Consider the following 18169-nt stretch of genomic DNA (forward strand, 5'->3'; position numbering starts at 1 on the left):
GTCTTTATTTTTCTAAAAACTGCCCAACAAAAGCCTACTACCATTAACTCAATTTAAATATCAATTATGTTAAACTAAATAATAATAATAATATCCCAAATGACTAAAACACCTGGCTTTTTTTACTTGGGTAAATAAGTATTTTTAAACCCTAAGAAGAAATATAAAAAAATTAAGAATCACGTTTTCCAAATCCCTATTTAAATGACAAGGGCAAAATCTGATGTTTAGTAAACTAGGTTTTACTTAAAATAAGAAAAAAAAATAAATTATTTGGCTGGCCATTTTCCGACCAGCTACTGGAAAAGCTATGACTCATATAGAAAAATAGGTTAGAGATTGGGTGGGTAACCTGAGCCTTCTATTTGACAGTTTTAAAAAAAAAAACTATGAATCGTCCAAAAAAAAATTTTTAAATATGTGCGTGATTTTTTCAAATAGGGTAAAATGTTGTCCTACTTTGAAATTTTTCCAAAATAAAAGCGAACCCCGATAGGTGGAGAAGTAAACTGATGAAACCAATGGAGAGAGCGCTCCCACCAAACCCCGACGCCCTCGCTGCTCGCGCCGGCGCCGGAAATGCCGCCGTCGATGCGCCGGTCTGGGAGGAGACTGACACTCCGGCGACGGATTCCGGAAACCCATCGTCGGAACTCGGCGTGCCGGCTGACTCCTACTGGCTGCCGAAGCAAGAAGAGAGAGAGTGGGTGGAGAAGGTGAGCAATCTGCAGAGGGCGGAATCGATCAAGGGCTACTCCCAACGACGCCTCGCCTTCAATTCCGGCCTCCCCAAGTTGCAGAGTTGCGGCTACACCGCCTCCTGCGGCCTCCGTCCGCCGAGTCACCGGAAGGCCCGGCTCTTCCACGGCCAGTCTCGGAAGAGCGCCACCCGAATCGTCCTCAGCGAGATAGAACCGGTCTCGCCGAAGGTCTCCTGCATCGGAAGCGTTGATCTAAAGAACAGGGAGAAAAACGGGCAGCGGAAGGCGGCAGCGCCGCCGGTGGTGAGCGGTGGCGGATTCCTCCGGCGGGTGGCAGCGATGCTTTGCCGGGGAAAGAAGTCGGTGGATTGCACGAAGACGGCGGTTTCGGACGTTCGACAAGACGGCGAGTTCCTGGTAGCCGCGGCGGCGGCGTCGCCGCCTAGTCTCGCCGCCATGAAGAGGTTCTCGTCGTGCAGGAAATCGGCAGAAGACGGCGGGCTTCTCGACTTCAAGGAAATGGAAATCGGGACGGGGATGCGGTACGAGATGGACCTCCACGTTACTGATGCTGCTGCGGTGGCGTGGCCGGCTGGGCGCGGCCGGACGGCGGTGGTGAGACCGTATAGCTGATGGGGCAAAGGGCATGGATGGGATAAGAATTTCCATGTGGGTGTAAATTCGGTATATTTTATTTTTGTAACTTTGCGTAGCAAAAGTGTGATTGTACATGTAAATACATGTGAAATGAGACGTGATCTTTTTCCGGTTTGTTTGTAAGTGGTTCGTTACGATTCGGAGATAGACTCGGGATTCACCGGCAGATCTGAGTCAGTTAGTTGGTGGAGGAGCCAACTCGGACTCGGTTCACCTCATTGGCTCAATGGGCTGAGCCACGTATGGTTGACTTTTTACATGTGTTTTGTTTCCAACTTTGAGAAGTGATATGATAAGTTAGGGAGTGTTTAAATGCTTGTCCAAGCTTGGACAAAACACATGTTCAGCTCAGACAGGACAATAGTCTTGTTCAGGACGGAACATCCTTGTCCATCGTTTGTTTTGACTGGACAAAGAAATGTGTTCATTGTGTCTTGCGTTTGATTTGTGCATAACAGACAACTTGGACACATGTAAAATGGGTCGGACAACTTTGTTTCAGACCGTACTACCCAATCCGCTCCACCAAATTAGTATTTGGACAAGTTTGGATTGAATTTTAAACACGAATATGGATCTCGTGTTAGATCCAAATAAAAAAAATGTTTAAAAATTGGGTATTTGACAAAAATAAAAAGGAAATTCATATTTTTGGATATGCAAATGCTTTAATGGGTAATCATATTGGATCCAATTCTAAAATTATGTAAAAAAATGTGTATTTTAGCCCTGAATATGGATCTCATACTAGATCCAAATACCAAAAAAAACCTTAAATTGTGTATTTAAAAAAATGTATATTCAAAATTACAATTTGCATTCAAACACATAAAATGATTCCTCGTAAGATTTTCAGATTTTTTATTTTTCTTAAGTTCTTATCGGCAAAATTTTAGGGAAATTAAAAATAAATCATTTACCAACAAAATTTTTGGAAATTTTAAAAATAAAAAACAAAGTAAATTATAAAAATGCCATATTTACACAAAGAAGAATGCATTTGTGTTATTGAAGAGAGAAAGAGGATAAAAATATTAACAATTTGGAAAAGAACATAAGAAGAATTTTGTAACTAAAAGAAAAATAAAAGCTCCCAAATCCTAAAAAACAAGAGAAACAGAGGAGAGAATGCCATCAGATATCCAGTCAAATTCCCCATTAGGTTCCCACAAAGGTTACTAGTTGTGTTGGCTTACAGCGTTCAAGTTGAAGAAAGCCTCAGTTTGATATCCAGAGTGTGAATCCCTTGCTGTGAGATCGAAGCTACACAACAAGAAATAACAGATTTACGGGCGCACCTCAGATGGCATGCCAGTAAAATACTTTTCACCGTCGCTATTGTTTTTAGTGCCAGTGAAAAGTGAAATTTATTTTACTGGTGCACTGTGAGCACTGTGAAGGTGCGCCAGTGAAGACTCAATTTTTCTGAAAAAGAGAAAACAGGCTTTTCCTTTGTGGTTACTACGATGCTGCTATGGGCTTTTTCAGAAACCCCAGTCAGTTTGGTACGCCAATGACTCAATTAAAAACTACAGCTTAGAATATTAGAATTTTAACCTTCACATGTGCGGACCTCCTACTTTCTCCTACACATTGTAATTAATGTAGTAACCCTGCTTTTGTGGACTGTTATGAACCATGTTAGTACCTAAAATCTTAATGGTCACAGTCTCTTCCATGTGATTTTTGTTTTTTCATGTGATATGCTGGTATACATTGATTTTGGAAATATGAATTCTTGGTTCCATGTAATTTTCTGTCCTTTTTGTTGGATAGAGGACTTAGAACATTTTTTCCTCATAATTTTGGACCATTATTTTTCCTCAAATTGCAGTTTCCCTAAGGCGTAAGCCTCGTACGCTATGACTGGTGCTAAACTTACGATAGTAAAACATTTGTTTTCATTGTCCAAATTGTCTGGCGCAGTTTAGTGCCAGTGAAAACTTTATCACTGGCACAGATGTGTGCCAGTGTAAACTTTTCACTGGCGTTGTAGTTGCGCCAGTGAAAGTATTTTTCATTGACTCAGTACAAGCTTTACAGATGAGGCTTTTACATGCAGTTGTTGCGCAAGTAAAACTGAAATTTCCTGTAATGCTAATGAAAAACTATCCCTGATTAGGCAGGAAAATAAATAAATATTCTCTGAATTTTACACCAAATGGGCCCAAGTTCAAAGTTCAAAGCAACTTTTAACAGTGGTTTCTCCTTGCTATCAAAAGAACATGTTCCATCCGGGTTTAGTTGAAAGTAGTACATTTCATAGCTTGGTTAGACTGGATAAATCAAGCTTCATGTTTCTTTGTGAGAAATCAAGTTGGGTTAGTCAAGCTCCAAATTGTGTTACATTGTACGATGGCACTTATTCTGCAGAATCATAAGTGGAAATACCAGCGAGATGGCGTAACAATTCAAAAGCCAGTTGGTCACAGCTGTGTTTGTTGACTACTACAAATTTGTTCGTCCATTTCCGTTTCAGAGGGACTGTCCCTCTCTCTCTCTCTCTCTCTCTCAGGAAAGTACGGATCTATTGAGCCAAAAAATCATATGTCCAAGTCACTCAATCTGACCACATAGATGTTTTCCACTAGGGTTGGACAACAGGTTGGACCGCCGTGGCTTAGCCTCAATTGTCAGGCCCATGCCTAATTTTTTCAAAAGAAGGGTTGACTCAACAAAATCTTGGGTAGACTGCTCCTTTTCGTTCTGCCCCAAAAAAAAAAACTATCGTTTTTGGGTTTTTTTCTCACATCTATATGTTTTGTTTAGTGGGAATCGGCTTTTGGATCACCGAAATCTGACTTGTATACAGCTTTTTCTGATGATCCAAAATCAATGGCTATTTCTTGACTCATAAAATCATGTTTTTGCGTCAAAAATACATGATACAAGAGTCTATTCCCATTAAATCGGGCATGCTAAATACATCTAATGGTTTAGATCTATCATAAAACACTTCAAAAGTACAGAATGGGGGTACAACGAAAAATGGTTTATATATATATATATATATATATATATATATATATATATATATATATGTGTGTGTTATATAAAAAAATAGATCTTGAATCTCATTTCTTTATATGTTTTAATCTTTTATTAAAAACCTATGCTTTTAATGAAATGGATCAGGGACATTGTATAGAGGTGGCAAAACCTGACACGACCCGCCAACCCGCCTCTTAGGCGGGCTCGGGTTGGGCTTAATTAAGCCAACCCGTTTAATAAACGGGTCGACCCGCCTAACCCGATTATTAAATGGGTCGGGTTCGGGTTGGGGGTATGCCAACCCGCCAACCCGGCTGACTCGTTTAATAAACGGGTTATGCGGGAGGGTCAACCCACCAACCCGCCAACCCGCCCGCTACCCGCCCACCAACCTGCCCGCTACCCGCCAACCCGTTTTCCCGACCCAACCCATTTATTAAATGGGTTGGCGGGTCATGGGTTGGCGGGTCATGTCGGGTTACCCGTTTATTAAATGGGTCGGGTTAGTGTTTGCCACAGCCGACCCGTTTAATAAAGGGGTCGGGTTTCGGTTGAGGTATGCTGACACGCCGACCCGCCAACCCGACCCGATTGCCACCCCTAATATTGTAAATATAAGATGACTTGTAACTTGATATTAAGGTTGGTAAATGAGCCAAACAAACTGATCAGGGCAAGTTCAGGCTCGGCTCTTCTTTTTTATCCGTGCTGAGCTTTTGCTCAGTTCGTTCAGCAATGAGATGAGCCGAACACGATCTGACTCGTGTAAAAACATTCTGTGTTATATCTATATGTGTGTTACAAAAAATATATTTTTTATAATAGTTCATGTTTTATGTATATATTTTCATTCATCCTTCTCTTTTTATATATGTTTTATGATTTTTTTTTATATTATACTTAAATTATATATTATGCAAAAATATATATATTTTTTTATCTATATGAGATCTCCGAGCTGAGTCACGAGCCACTCGGTTTGTTTACCAGCCCTACTCGATACGGCCCAACCCAAATTAGGCCTATGGGCCAAATGGGTGGGTCATAAGCTCTACAATAGAGTTGGGCCTGACCCGAATCGGGCATAGGCCCAACCCGTTTGGTCAATTGGTCGGGCTTGACCTGGCCCGGCCCGGTCAAGTTTGTTCAATAACCAGGTCAGGCCAGCCCGGCCCGGCCAGCACATTGTCTAGTCTTATTTTCAACATTGGTTTGTTTGCTAACAATCCTACCTCAAATTGTGTTTTTCTTACTTAAGCATATGTTATTTTGAGTTGTGAAATGTTGGTACATTGTGAACCATTGATTTTTTAAGCTTTTGAAAAACTTGCCTATATGCCACAATCACATGACTAAAAGCACATATTCTACCAAAAAAGGTATCTAGTTCACATTTGTAGGGTCTGATCTAAAATAAAGCCCAAAAAAACATATAATGAAAATTATTTCTACCCATTAGCCCTTTGCTTTTAATTGTGTATGTGTGTTGTATCTATTAAACTTTACAAATATGATTTATATAAATTGTGTAATTGAAAATGAGTTTTGTAGCATGAGATAAATGCAATGTGAATCTAGCCACATTTGCATGAAGCACAAGACTTTGAAGTTGATGAATTAAGCATAAATTTGGGTGCTGCTCAAAATTTAAGCATAAATTTGGTTTAGTTAATCTATCCAAACATTCCACTTTCACTATAAAGCACACGTGCTTTCTTCGCAAGTGGTCTTTTTTTTTTTTAATGACCAGAAAACCTGTTCAGGGTGTTGGACCATTTCAAGTGGGTTCGAACCCATGCAAACTACCCCTTACTTGGATAGTAAAACCCTACTATCTTGCCCTCGCCCACTAACAAGGTGCTCTCAACACTTTACTATAGGTGCACACACAAAGAATCGATCTTAGGTTGTTTAAAAAAAATAATCACTCACACTACAAGAAACATACATAGCGTAGCAAAAACCTTTGTTGGCACAAGAATGTACCATCAAACAGCACCAGGAAAGGCATCGCCGTTAATGCATTTTCTGGCACAACTTTACACCACCAGAAAATGTGATTTTCACTGGTGCACTTCTTGCACCAGCAAAAAATTAATACTGGCACAGTTATGCGCCAGTAAAAAATGTTTGTTGGAGTAGAAATGTTGTCCCAAAACAACACGATCTTTACTGGCGCAAAACTGCGCTGGTAAAAGATATTTCAATTTTGTGAAATATCTTTACTGACAGTCATTAGGGTTTCTATGGGGCAACTTGTGAAGATGTGGGTGGCGTTTCTTGCCACAAGGTCAAAGCTAGGTGTAATCCCTGGTGAGCAGGAGGGGCCTAGAGGGTTTTACCAACCAGAGGCCAACTAATGAGAGATTGATTATGATTGAGCTACCCTTGGTGATGTCAACAGGTGGCCATTACCAAAATGAAAACTTGCGTTTGACAACATAAAAAAATGGGGGTTAGCTGAAAGAAGGAAAATTAACAATCACAAGCAACATCACAAGATATTTATATTTTGCTTGTGGGTCCCTAATTCCAATCATCCACAGTATTTGATAGGTGGAGCCCTTCCTAATTGGTCCTACCCTCTTTTCAATGTCATGGCTCACAAGGAAACAAAGGATTCCCAACTTCAACCTTCCTCTCAACAACAAGCTCCCTTTTTCCATTGCTTCAGTGATAGATGGGACTCTTGGCATGTATCTAGAAGCTTTTTTATTTCATGAACTGAGGTTGCTAGAATACATCACTCTTTTTTACTTAGCACATACAGCCATTAGATGACCCTTAACAACTCTAAGAGGATGCACTTTGGTGATCCTTTCGATGATAGTGTATGGTTTGCAGATGCCTTTCGCCGGTGACTCCATAAGGGCTTGGGTACCAGGCACCGGTAACCCCACCCCAGAGAGTTTACTCCAAGGTTGCTAGTTCAGGAAGCGGGAGTGGAAAGCGATTCAGGAAGTGAAAGCAAGAAGAAGCACTTCTAAAATTTAAAAAAGCGGAAAGCGTGAGACAACTTAGAAGGGAACTAGAAATCGTCTCAAAAGCGAACCAAAAGAAACCTAAGAAGCGAAGGGAAAGCGAAAAAAAAAGTGAAAATAAAAAATACTACAAAAAATTAAAAAAATAAGGAAAAGCAAGCTTTTCCTAAATGGGAAGCGTGCTTCCCAACTTTCCCTAAATGGGAAGCACACTTTCCCTAAATTAGGAAGCTCACTTTTAATGGAGAAGCACGCTTCTCAAAATATTTTTTTTGATGCTTTCCTGCATATTTCAAAAATACCACCCTGGTTTACCCACTTTGATGAAAACTTCGTCATTGAAAAAAATGTAAAAATGAATAAAAGAAAATACTGAATTAATATACTGAATATGAATTCCACCTATAAGTTGTTTGCAGAGTTATGAAAGCATATTTTGAATGAGATCAAGATGGGTGTTGATATCTCATTGTCATTCCAATTGAATATACTGACATGATTGGAATAAGCATATTCTGGTAGGGGCTGTCAGTACACGTCTCCTTGTGGTAGGTTCAAAACCCAAACCCAGTGGTAGGTTGAATAATAATTGGTGAGGGTCTGCTTAACCCCAGCTCGCCTTCAAAAATAATATATATATATATATATATATATATACCAACTGAACAAGTTTTTTTGAACTTCAGAGTACTGCAGTGAAACTTGCGAAAAGTAGCCAAGTTCTTAAACAAATAAAAATTCATCTTTTCTGGATAATTGAGAAAAACCACCCGGTTCACTCTCAAGCTCATCGGTATAAAAACCTTGTGTCCCCAGTTGCCCACAAAGGAGTGGCCCAGATTCAGCCTCTTCATGAGGAACACACACCCATGGGTTTCAAAGCAGTGACGTTTCTTCAGATTGGTGAATTTCATGTGCCACCCCTACCAGATGGGCAGAGTCCTTGTGGGCTACACAAAAGACAATTCTAAAAGCTTCTTTCAGATAAATAAAATATAGGTTTAAAGTTCATGATCTTGGTGGTGTTTAATTCGTCACCAAACACATTCATATTGTTGGGACCTTATGCATAGGTGAATGTGATGCAGGAGTGAAACAGGACAGATCCAGGTTCAAGCTTGTCAAAATGAACTGAACAAGAGTTTTCAAGCTTGGCTCATTCTTGTAGTCACCCAAGCCAAGTTCTAGCTCATAATCAACTTGAATTAAACAAACCAAGTTCGAACTGTCTTGTTTATAGAAAAACTGCATTTTTTAGAATTGAAAGAAACAGGATTACAAAAAATATATATGTAAAATATATTTCTTACTACCTACCGAGCTTGTAAGAATCGAACCAAGCCACAAATACCTATTGTTCATATTCAGCTTGCTGAGCCTATTTTACAAGTTCGAATGAGCCCTTTGCGAGCCAAAGATGAATCGAGTCACAAGCAGCTCGGCTTGTTTCCCAGCCCTATTTGGATCTCATTTCTTTTTTTTTATTTAGGTCTATTTGTATTTAGATTGTAGATGGTTATATCATGTCCATACTATGAAAAGATAAGTTTTAGAAGATTTATCAAGACTAGCGGTGTTTATGAAATTAAGAAGTTCTAATTCATCAGAATTAGAAACTTTCATCCATAAAAAGTTGAAAAAACTAGGAGTTTGATCAGAGTTAGGTATGAGATGATTTCTAGATTTGTTAATTTGTACTTAAATTTCAATTATTTATTGCATTTCTTTTTAATTTCCTGTACTATCCTAAATATTTCTAGATTACTTAGCTTCTAGCTGAATTCTGGTATCAGATCTGTAGGTTTCTGGAACGGTCTTCCTGAATCTCTGCATCAATAGGCAAGTCCTACAAAGGTCTTTTGACTTCAAACCAGTTGTCATTTATCATCATGCAGCCAATCTTTGAGTCAGTCTAACCCTAAAGGGGTTAGTGGGATGGGACCTAGGCTGCTAGGTCAGCCGTCTAGGTTCAAATCCCATGGGCATCATCCCTTACGACAAAACTAAGCGTGGCGACTCCCTGCGGGCAAGTGGTAAGCCCACGAAGTTTTCAGCTCCAGCGGCTAGGTCTCTGTGCTATAACATTCTAATTTTGATTGTATATTTGTATGTACTGACATGTTTTGCTCAAATGAAAAGAAATAAAAAGTTATTATAAAAGTTGTGTGTTCCATTTAAAGGATAGAATATGAAATCTTTTATAAATCAATGTGGTGCCTCTAAATTATAGATCAAAACCCAAAATCTCGCCTAATACCAATAATGTTAAGTTTTATAGTTCAATCAACCTGGTGTGCAGGTGCCTTTCACTGGTGGGCTCCATAAGGGCTTGGGTGTCCGTGACCCCACCCGGAGATTATCGCCTTCGGCAGGAAACTTCGTCATCAAAAATATATATATATAGCTGAATCAAATAAAGTCTAGTATATAAACATGAAATATATCAATCACTCAAATGTAAATTTTTAACATGTAAAAAATAGTCTTTTTTTAAATTTAACGAAGGAAATCTCAATTCATACAGTGGGGCTCCGAAGAGAATGACGCCCTACTGTATGGCCCACCTCCAAACAGTTAAAAAAAAAAAACAGTTCTTTTATTTAATGAATAATCTTTCAAAATTCTTATGGTCATAATTTTCACCTAATCAAGTAATAATGTGTGCTTGTTTTGGAGTTGGTGGATATTACAAATAACACACGATTACAGCCAAGTCGCTATAATATATTTACAGGAAATATGTTTACCGGAGTGTGAACTATGTATTTTTGACTCTTTTTTTGGTGAATCCGATACTACATGTGCGTTCAGCACAGTCCGTTTACTAGAGATTGACTGTTCGATCGTATTTTCGATAAAAATATGATCCTTGGATGCTCAAATATTTACGAGAATTCTAAGTTGTCAATTTTCAAACCTTAAAACGATCCTGCTTATATGTCGTAATTGGCTAATCCGAGAGCTGGCCTCCATGCATGTAGATTGCATCTGTATGTATGATGAGATTTAAGTTAAAAAAAAAAACATAAAAATCTCAGTTCATACTCCGGTAATCATATTTCCTGTTATAGTGAAAAAAGGAGATGCACTCTTGATTAAATTTATCATTTGCATATGTATATGCTTATAGATTCTAACCAAAAAAACCTTGATGGCACTTCTTTCTTCTATATATATTGAAGTTAGGGCTGAAACAGACACACAAAAAACTGTGTCGGTATCAGGCTGGGTAGCCCTCGGATGCCAGAGCAGGCTGTCCCGTGGCTCAGACCGTGTCGGCCTACTGCAGGCCAGGCTGGGCCAAACGCCCGATTCAGACCGAGCTTGGGCCTAATTTATAGGCCCAAGCCGGGCTAGGATCAGCCTATTGCCCACCTCTATGTGTATAGGGATGGCAGTGGATGCACGGGGGACGGCCCTGCCCCACCTCACCCCATTTGGACCGTGGATGGAGGACATGAAATGGGGATGGAGGTGTGGATGTAGGTTAAAATCAAAACCCGTGCCGGAATGAAGGTGAAGATGGACTTACGCTTTCCCCCACCCTGACCCGCTATGTCCCCGTAAACCTCCCTCTCTTTTAGGGATGGCAATGGACCGAGGAAAAATGAGACCCCACCCCCACCTCATCCCGTTTGGACCAGGGATTGAGGACATGAAACGGGGATGGAGGTTAAAGTCAAAGCCCGTGTGGGGAATGAAGGCGGGGATGAAGGAGAGAATTTTGAGATGGGGCGGGGGTGGACCTTGTGCCCCGCCCCGGTCCACTGCCATCCCTGTGTGTGTTTATGTGCGCTTATGTGTGGTTCAACATGATCAAACCAGGCAATCAAAAAATGGACCTGAACCCACAATGACCAGCTAAGTTCCACCAGGTCAAGCCTGAAACCTACTATGCTCAAATGGATCAGGTCTATCCCACCCACTTGAATTATCTCAATGACCAAGAAGATTTAGCTACGAGATGAGAATGCTGAAAATTGCAACATCCAATCAATGTTTAACACTTGCACCAGGCTAGCTTCAAGCTTTTCAAGTGTTAAGCCAATCCAAGGGCCGTTAAGGCCCGACAATCCCAAAACAAATCAGGGCCACCAAGAGCTGCCTAGATTTTTCGCGGTGAATATCAGGAGTGAACCTGAAACCTGCGGAATACATATATGTTTGGGTTGGATTAGATCAAACTTTCATGGGTAGTGAAGATCCTTATTTTATAGTTTTTAGAAGGTCCTCCAACTTACTTACATTTCACATTATGCAAGTAAATAGAAATTGCATTTATTACTTGCATTTTTCATTATGCACTACTGCATTCAAAAGTAAAAAACCTTATGGGTGAAAATTCCCACATCGAAAAGGGAAGAAAAACAAGGTGCATCTGCATGCATTTGCTTATAAAAAAAGATACTTCTCCCCCATGTCGGGTTGGGGTTTGAGTTCAGGCTGGGACTTGACCCAATATGATCCTGATTTGTAAAATACAAGCCCGACTTGGGTATATTAATGTCTATTAATGTAAAAGATACATTTTTTTGTGTACCCATAATAAAGGCCCGAGTGGGGCAAGGTCCTATGCCCGAGCCCGACCTGATGTCATGTCGGGTCAGGCTCAGCCCAACATCATCCGGGTTGATCCTCAAAATGAGGCCCGCCAGACCCAATTCGGGACGGGCACCCGAGGGCTACCCTGACCAGTGTCTAGCCCTAGTTTTACGAGGAAGAAGAAAGAGCCAAAACCATAAAAGCACAAAAAGGTTTTCCCAAGTTAGATGTCTACAAACGAACAATTCTCTGTTCTGCACTAACAAAAAGAATATGGCTAGTCTCTAAAACTTGAATGAAGAAAAAAACAAAATTCTAAAAAATACGAGAAGCCATCCTAGAGTCCATGTGGGAGACATGGCTATCAAAAGATCCAATTCTAGGTATTGGTTGCTCGCGTGTAAATCTGCTGGCTGGAGTGAGCAGATATCATCCTGATAGAGCCCCGAGACATTAAATCTTTGATTGCCCTCCGAGCAAGAGATCCATTAATCTGTAAAATGAAAACAAACAAAATGAACAGAACCAAATTAGGTAGTTGAACAACAAAACAGAACAATTATTTCGTACTTGATCAAAGAAGGGGATAGCTTTAATATTCAGGAAAAAAATAACTTCATTAAATATTCTTTTTTATAGGCAAACAGAGGGATAACACCTGTTGGATTCGAATTGCACCCAAGATCCCTTGGTTATGATAGTGCAACCTAACCATCCGGCTATCTCATCCTGCTTTCTTAAAAGTTTAAGAAACTAGTCCAGCAGAATTACAATGGAAGACACATGGCAATGATTTACCAGTCATTAGCTGCCTCATTCCTTGGCCTACTTACAGAACCGAGGTACACATCTTTGATATTCAGTTATAATGTCCCAACTCTCAAGGAAAATTTTTAGAAGTGACCAAATTACCAAAAAGGCACTTTCAAAGTCGAATCACTATGTACCAGGAAACAATTGTAGTTAGGTAAGTTCATCAATCCAACACAGAGATTAAGTTGTATTCAACAAAGTTTGATAGGATGGAAACCATTTGTTGCTGTAATTGGCCGCAACCAAAGAAATATGAAGCAAAATAAAATGCCTCCCACAATCCTACAAGTTCTGTTGCAGGAATCATAATATAAGATTATTCAAAAACCAAGATAGCTTGTTTTATTCCAAATCTCATCAAAGCTAATGATACAAAATAGAGTTTCCACCAGCAACTTGAGAAACAATTAGCCTGTCACTTAAGATTCAAAGCAAAAAAAGGCAAAAAACAATTACAGCTGGCAATCACAATCACAACTTTTACTTTTTCATGTTCTACTACCGTTGAGAAAGTATGGTGATTGTGATTTACAATCACAGGGGCTGGCAAACATGCCCTTAATGAAAGATTCTGGGTTGGTGGTCAACAACCAAATCCTAAAAACATGAAAGCAGATTCAAACTCGATGAAGATAGCCCAAGTGGACATTGTGAATAGCCTACACTCCACAGAAATCTCCACAAATACATGAGCTCCATGATATAACCATAAATTGTGTGTGAAACCAATCAGAAGGTTTAAATTTCCACTGCTATTTTTTTCACCCATTAACAACAATGTTGGTTAGTAGAGATTAGATAGAGGTCAAACTGTGTGTCATTTCATTAGGCATGCGTGCTTGCCTTCAAGTTTGGCAAAAGATTAGCAAGTGTGAAATCTAAATACTTACACTCCCTGAGGCTGGAAGAGTATATATTCCAATCCCTAGAATTTGCCTTTGCGCATTGTGTTCTGAGCTGACAAAAGAGAAATTGCCATCATCTAATGTATTAAAAAAGAGCCAAGAAGGTAAGTCCTAATTCCTAGTACTTGATCCTTTGCCTTGCCCATACATAGCTTTCAGTTGCACCTTTCTCTTGCTCCTGACATAATTGCCAAGTACAATTTTACACTGTAATCATTTTCAAAAGGTCTGATATGCACATCAACAATGTAGATTTCTCTGTTTTTTCCTCATTGTATTCCATGATGCTATCTTACTCCATGTAAATTTTTTTAATGCACAACCATACAAAGAAATTGAGAAGACTAAAAGTCAATTCTCATGATCCAACAACTTTGTAAACCTGTACATTTTTATCTGTTATACATGATATCTCACCCACTTTTCTACCTTCATAAAATCACATTTTCTTATTTCATCATCATTACATTTACTTCTATAGCTCTCAAAATTGCTTCAATTAAATTAATCTCTTCATTTACTTCCATGCTTTCAATGCAACAAGCAATCATGAGAATGGAAAAATTCACATATGAACATCAACATTTCAATTTCACTCCCATTCAGTCAGCAAGGGTGTGCGTAGGCAGGAGATTCCAAATGTAAACCACTCTCACAGAAACACATCAGTTTTCCCTGCACTTTAAAAAGACAATACCAGGAACAAGAGACTTAAGGAAATCCAATATCCACCAAAACAAAAACAAGGAGAAGGAAAAGATGAAGGAAAGGAAAAAGGGAAAAAAGAATTTAAGGAAAAGGATCAAGCAAAAAGTTTAAGTGGAGGGAAGCAAGACGCATTAGTCCCATATTGGCCCAAATTGAATCAGAAAGCGAACAAGGGGGGACCACCTAAGCCTTACAAACAGACAAAGCAATTGGAAATGACACAGTTGCCCATGAATTTCAGGATCACATCCAACCTGCTCAGATCCAACTAGGGGTGGACACCGGGCAGGGTAGCCTGCAGGCTGTCGGGTACCCACCCGGTTCAAGTCAGGCTTGGGCCTCACATTTAGAACCCCCACTGATAAAAGTCGGGCAAAGCTCGAACAAATATCTTATCGGGTCGAGCTTGGGCACGAGTCCCAGCCTGAGTCAAGCTCTTGTACCCGACTTTATGTAATATATATATATATATATATATATATATATATATATATATATTAGTTTTGGATCTTGGGTCCAATATAGACATGTCAAACCTCAACCCATTTGATTAAGAGAGTGAAGGGTTCTTCCTTTTATAACACAATGAGGGTCCTTAATTTCATTCTTCAATATGGGTCTATTCATCCCACTTCCCACAGCATTTAACGTTCCTATGCATCATGCATGGTATATGGATGATAATTCTCTCTCTCTCTCTCTCTCTCTCTCTCTCTCTCTCTCTCTCTCTCTCTCTCTCTCTCTCTCTCTCTCTCTCTCTCTCTCATGCCAGCACAGCATTTAATGTTCTCTTTCTTCTACAAGTAAATGCCTTACTATTAATATTTCTCCACTCTTACGTCAAAAAAAGGCAACAATTTAGTCCCATAACAATCAGTGGAGAGAAGTGTGCCCCTATGTGGAGGATATAAAAAGAACGCACCCTCTTCATTTGTAGGCTAAAAGACACAGGTCCTTTTTTGGGATCTGAGTCAGCTCGCCCCAACCTGACCCAATTAAACATTGTCAGTGCCAAAAGGGCAAGGTCTTCATGTCCAGGCCCGAAAAAATGTTCAGCCTAGCCAGATCCGGTAACTATAGGGGTGGGCTCCAGCGGCCCATAATTCTTATTAATCCTGTCAGGCCCTAATGGGTAGCTAATCAGGTCAGGCCGGCCCGACCCACTGTCTACCAGATCCAACCATATGGCTCAACGAAATCTAACAAATCAAGTCTAATGATCTGAAAAAAGCCACATAAGCCAAACCTTGATGAAACCAATGTGGTTATAAACCAGATAAGGACCTAACAGGGTCGAAGCAGGTCAACCTGAACCAAAGCAGACCCATCTAACTCAAATAGGTCCATCATGTAACCAAATCCAAATGCATGCAGTAGAACTAAAACTATATGCAAAAAAAGTGCCATCTGATTTGATTTGTGTGCCTAATCCATCACCACTCACTGATGCACTTCGGTCCTGCTTAGATCCAAAGACAAAATTCACCTAGACTCACCCGGACACACCCATTTAGCTTCGCACTCAAAAGCAATCTGTATCCATAAACAAAGCCTCATTTATGAAGAGGAAAGAAGGAAACAAAAGAAAGTATGCAAGCACAAACAGATGCACAAGAAAAATGGAAGAGGGAGATTAACAACAACCTTCCCATGATATTCTTCAAACTAGATCTTAAACCACATATAAAGTAGGGATTTATCATACTTGTTCAATGAGGAAACCACGAAAGGTTATTAACTTATTATACTGGCTTGTCAAAATTTCAGCATAAGAATTAAACGGGCAGGTGAATAGATATTTAATTTGTAGTAACCTAGTCTGAAAAACTCTTCCCTGGATTCTGCATTGAACCTATGTAGTCAAAGGCGCCTAGTCAAAGGGAAAACTAGGAATCTGCCGGATTCCTAGTTTTCCCCCTTCAGAGGTACCAATTTTCCCGCCTAGGTGCGCATAGTCGGTCCTTGCCTAGGTGGGAAAATAGGTACCCTGCAACTTGTTATGTGCATTTTTTGCTTTTCTTAATTAATTTGTTATGTGTGTTTGTTTATGTAGATGTGACATTGAATTGTTATGTGTCTTTGTTTATGTACTATGTAGCTATGCTTCATGATAGTGGTATTTTGTACTTTGTGCATTTGTTGATTAATTTTATGTTGGATACATCTTTGCTGTTAGTCTTAATAATATTTGGGCAGGTTTTGTAATATAACATGTTTACTATGCTTGACGATAGCAATATCTTATGCTTTGTGCATTTGTTGTTGATTAATTTTATGTTGGATACATGTTTGCAGTTAATTTTAGCACTTCATTTTAAGAATTTAGATTATTTTTAAATTATTTGGCATTTGTTGATAGTTGTTTGTTTTGCTTATACAATTGTTTTTAATATTTGGGCAGGTTTTGTAATGTTTGACATGTTTTTTTGGTCTATTGCTTATTGTTGATTCATTTTATGTTGCACACATGTTTGTTAATAATTTTAGCAATTCATTTGCATATTTTTTATATTTTTTATTTTTTAATTAAGGTACCGACTAATCTGCCTGCCTAGTCTCCAACTAAGCTTTTTAGGGGTCCACCGACTAGGCACCACCTAGCGCTTTTGACTACATACCGTTGAACAAAGGGGATAAAATCACAAATTCTACACAACCTCCAACAGCAAACGGGTTGGTTAAGAAGAACTTTCAACTTAGACCCAGATAACAACATATCAAAATAATTCACATCTAATGCAGACTCAAATCTCGTGAAAAAGAGAAAGACGAATGGGAGAGTGATCAAAATATCTTCTAGTGAAACAGTAAAAAAACACTAACACAAGTCACGACCAAGATCAACCAATTGTAAAAGAAGGCACCCATCATCTCTAAATAGCAAAAAACGTGATTTCAAGAAATTTTGCATAAAGGACATTGAAGACTACATCTTCCACAAATTATCAAAAGGCCAATTTATTAATAGAAAACCAAAAAGGAAAAGACAAAGAAAATCAAATAAAAGGAGCACACCCATATACAAAACTAGAATCAAAATCAAAACCAAAAAAAAATATATGTCATGATCTTTCCCGCATCTAAAGATCGAAGATGGATGTGGCCGTATAAATATAACAACAGATACAGGCTCAATATTGTCAAACGTAGAGTCCTACCGCCTCCACACACAAAAACAGGAAAAAGGATATATTATTTCTTTTCTTGCCCATAAGCCATAACTACAAAATATTCATCCAAAAGCCCAACACAAGCATAGATAGAACAGCGAAGAAGAGGAATAAGAGACTAAAGAAATCATATACCCTCAATCTGTCGGACAAGATCGACGGCGTGATGAGCTTGTACTTGGGGACCTCTGTAAGAAGCTTATCGAAGCTCGCCTGATCGAATAGCACCATGTTGTTCACCTTCTCCTTCTGCTTTCCCTTGCTCCATTTCTGCAATAAACACGACGCACCGAAACCTCACCACTCGGAACCCCATAAACAACAGAAGATGAAAAAGAAGAAAAGTTGGGAGACAGAGAGTCCCCCAAAAGCGTGAAAAGAGGAAACCAAATCACCTTCTTCTTTTGCTTCCCGCCACTGGACTTGGCGGGCTTCGAAGCCGCCGGGGGAGCCGCCTTATCCTTCTTTGGCGCCTGAAAAAAAAAACAAAGAGAAAACGAAAGCGAATCGATTGAGAGATTGCGACTGCCAAAAAAACAAAGAAAATTTGCCGAAAACTTTCGCGATTTATCGTGGATGAGATCATCGAGAACAAAAGAAACCCAAACTGAATCGGAGAAGAGATTTTGCTCACCATCGCTCCCTTGTGAGTATCTGACTGAGCTCTCTCGATAGAGCTCCGGCGCTCCGGCTAGGGTTTG

General features: G+C 39.5%; 2 protein-coding genes across 2 annotated transcripts; one reads left to right on the forward strand and one right to left on the reverse strand.

Moving 5' to 3' along the window:
* Positions 1-512: 512 nt before the first annotated feature.
* LOC149847248 (uncharacterized) lies at positions 513-1552 on the forward strand. The gene has a single exon (XM_089998353.1). The coding sequence runs from the start codon at positions 513-515 to the stop codon at positions 1332-1334; it is 822 nt and encodes a 273-aa protein (XP_089854479.1). The 3' UTR covers positions 1335-1552.
* Positions 1553-12071: 10519 nt separating this feature from the next.
* LOC149847249 (small ribosomal subunit protein eS25w) lies at positions 12072-18169 on the reverse strand. Its single transcript, XM_089998354.1, has 4 exons — positions 18103-18169; positions 17864-17941; positions 17604-17738; positions 12072-12365 (listed from the first exon to the last, which is right to left on the reverse strand). The coding sequence occupies exons 1-4, from the start codon at positions 18103-18105 to the stop codon at positions 12252-12254; spliced, it is 330 nt and encodes a 109-aa protein (XP_089854480.1). The 5' UTR covers positions 18106-18169; the 3' UTR covers positions 12072-12251.

Source organism: Nuphar pumila, chromosome 2, assembly GCF_984573655.1.
Source record: "Nuphar pumila chromosome 2, dmNupPumi1.hap1.1, whole genome shotgun sequence".
Taxonomy (NCBI): Eukaryota; Viridiplantae; Streptophyta; class Magnoliopsida; order Nymphaeales; family Nymphaeaceae; genus Nuphar; species Nuphar pumila.